This window comes from Egretta garzetta, unplaced genomic scaffold (assembly GCF_000687185.1).
Source record: "Egretta garzetta isolate BGI_Z169 unplaced genomic scaffold, ASM68718v1 scaffold45, whole genome shotgun sequence".
NCBI lineage: Eukaryota > Metazoa > Chordata > Aves > Pelecaniformes > Ardeidae > Egretta > Egretta garzetta.
In genome coordinates this window covers 8,347,739-8,350,492 of record NW_009260028.1, presented here as the reverse complement: position 1 = coordinate 8,350,492, position 2,754 = coordinate 8,347,739, and the positions used below count along the sequence as shown (strand labels likewise).

Below are 2,754 nucleotides of genomic sequence, written 5' to 3'. Positions count from 1 at the left end.
TTCAGCCACACAGGATAAGATAAAACATTGTGAAAACCCATTTCCCAGCCGGTGGAAAGCAGTACCAGCATGGAAAACCTGTAGGAAGCACAGCAATGGGACAGCCTTGACAGCTGGGTGTAGAAATTCCCCCCTCTCAAAGCCACAAGGCAGGATCTCAGTGGTTTACACTGAGCCCTGGCTGATGGATGTAACCAGCGCCTCCATCACCCAGCTTGCATCCCAGGTAGACAGATTGCTCTGGAGAACCAAGGAGCAGCAGAAGAGACAGCTTGGCCAGTTACGGACCTGAGGACGGATGAAGAACCTTTGGAAGCTGCCCCGGACAACCAGGACGTGCTCCTAGATGAGACTGCTTAGTTTAGCAGCTCTTCTGCTATAAAACAGGCCTTGTCAGAAGGCTGTGAGTCAACCTTTGCTGCCAATGAATAATGAAATCAAAATGCGAGCCAGATCATTAAAAAAATAATTTGGAATGAATGTGTGTAGGTATAGGTTACCTTCTGTGATTCATACCATAACACGTTTTTCAGTCAATAGGTGGAGATTTTGATGGTTTACTGTACATTTTCAAGTTATTTTTAAGATGGGCTTAAGTCATACAGTTTGGATCCAAATCAGCACTTTTGACCGCTAATTCACAGTTATTCTGAGGTGGGATCATCTAGATCTGCTTCTGGATTTAAGAAATGTTAAAAAAAAAAAAATCAAGTTATTCATTATCTTGTTTTTATTTTCCTGAAGAGCAGAGTATCAAAGCAAAGCACAATTATGCATTTTTCTTGGGTGTTCCCTGAGCAGCTGTGCCAAAGTCCTCATGGGAAACAGTAACGTTGATTCCCTCAGCACTCCATCACACACTGACCTGTCCATTTAATGAACAGATTCACAGCTATCTGTAATTCTAGTGAGTTCCCTACATGTGGCTTTACGATTTCCTTGTTGCTGGTGTTTCCAAAAAGTCAAGGTGATCCAGAGCTTGTTTTTTCCCTCGCACCCAGGTTTTCATGGATCACACACTTGAGGTCTTCTCGATTCAGAACCTGGCTTTTATACTTCTCGCCCCAGTCCTCAACGATGTACTGATGATAGGGGTCATGGGAGTGCTCTCGCCTCTTTGATTTCACAGTACTCACCAAGATCGCCACAATAATGAAGGAGAACATCCCAATCATCACCATCAAATAAAGGATAACATAGTCAAAGTTTTCAGCCTGAACCTTGGCTTGCAATTTATCTGCTGCGTCCGTCATGTTTTTCCTCCAGCCATTCATGTAAGTGAGAAAGATTTCCTTGAAAATATCTTCCACCGCCCAAGTGAAGTTTCGCATTTCAGCCATTCTTGCAAGTTATGGTTGCTAAAGACAACATGATACTTATTTTAATCAAATATCTATACTAAAACAGCTACATTGGTTTCTTTTGTCTGCATTATGACAATTAAATAATAACACCTGCTACTTGCTGGTGAAAATGTAGTACCAATTTTAGATCAGCTGAGAATCCCCGTCTCTGAGTGGTTCAATACATTCAGAGACCCAAGGAGCTCTTACTCCTCTCTTCACTCTGGTCACTTTTGGTCTGTGGGAAGCCAAATATGCTTTGGTGAAATCCAGTGAGCGCGGGCCCTCGTGACCTGCGTTAACAGGGGTCGAGGTGCACTGCCTTCCCTGCTGAAGCGGTAGCTCTCAAGAAGCTCTGAGAAAAGGCACGGTCCTTTTCTGCCTCTTCTACATAAAGAGGAGGGTGTGACCGCATTGCAGCCTGCCAGCCTGCAAAAAGCAAAGGGTCTGGTAGAGGATTTCGGTCTGACGCTCCTGCGTAACACCTGTCCTTCAATGCTTCAGGCCAGCCAAGCCCTACAACATGTGGCAAACCTTCCACAAAAAGTCACTTGATTGCTTCAAGCGATGACGAGCTTACTGCAGCCTGTGGTAAGGGGTGCTGAATTTTCATCACTAATATGAAATTGCGGTGTCTTTCCAATTTGAGTTCAGCGGTCTACCTTCCGCTGCTTGTCAGACTCGCCTTGCGATACCAGCATGCACAGAAGAGGCACACACACACAGAAGGACATGGGTACATGTGCAGGTAGGTCTCTCTGCAGCTACGCACTCACACACACTCAAACACAGGGGATAAAGGTAATCTAATGAAAGTAAGCAAGCTGTAAGAAAATCCAAATATAAACTGCCTTGAAATGTTTGGGCGTTTTTTTGTGTAAAAGCTCTGTGCTTTTTCAATAGGAAATAAAGAATTACCAATGGAAACTTACCTTTCCTGTGTCCTTCTCTAATAAGGTTCCCGGTAAAAATCAGGATTTTAAAACTCCACTGGATAATATGATGGTACTCTCGAAAGGAGCAGAGGTATCGTAAACTTTAAGTAGCCTCCAGCCTGCACAAGGCTATAAGCAATTGCCTGTTAAATAAGTGCCTTGTACTGCACGCTTCTTGTTTATATTAAATTTAATGCTAAACCTAATCTCACCTGGAAAGCCAAATATTGGCTGACAGCTTACATCAGTCATCCTGTTAGATGCCGAGTACTATTCTTTATGCTTATTACTGTAATATCATATATTGTGAAAGAGCACCGTTATGCTTTCTAGGGGTAAACACTGATGCAGCTCGATTTTTGTTGACCCAGACAGAAAAAGAGTAAAGATGAGCCCTACAAAATAATAATAATAATAATGATAATAATGATGACAATAATAATAATAAAAAATAATAATAATCCCTTGGCTGATAT

The 2,754-nt window shown here is 42.5% G+C and overlaps 1 protein-coding gene across 1 annotated transcript; it reads right to left on the bottom strand.

The window, feature by feature from the left end:
- Positions 1-962: 962 nt before the first annotated feature.
- KCNE2 (potassium voltage-gated channel subfamily E regulatory subunit 2) lies at positions 963-1,340 on the bottom strand. Its single transcript, XM_009640978.1, has one exon. The coding sequence runs from the start codon at positions 1,338-1,340 to the stop codon at positions 963-965; it is 378 nt and encodes a 125-aa protein (XP_009639273.1).
- Positions 1,341-2,754: the final 1,414 nt, after the last annotated feature.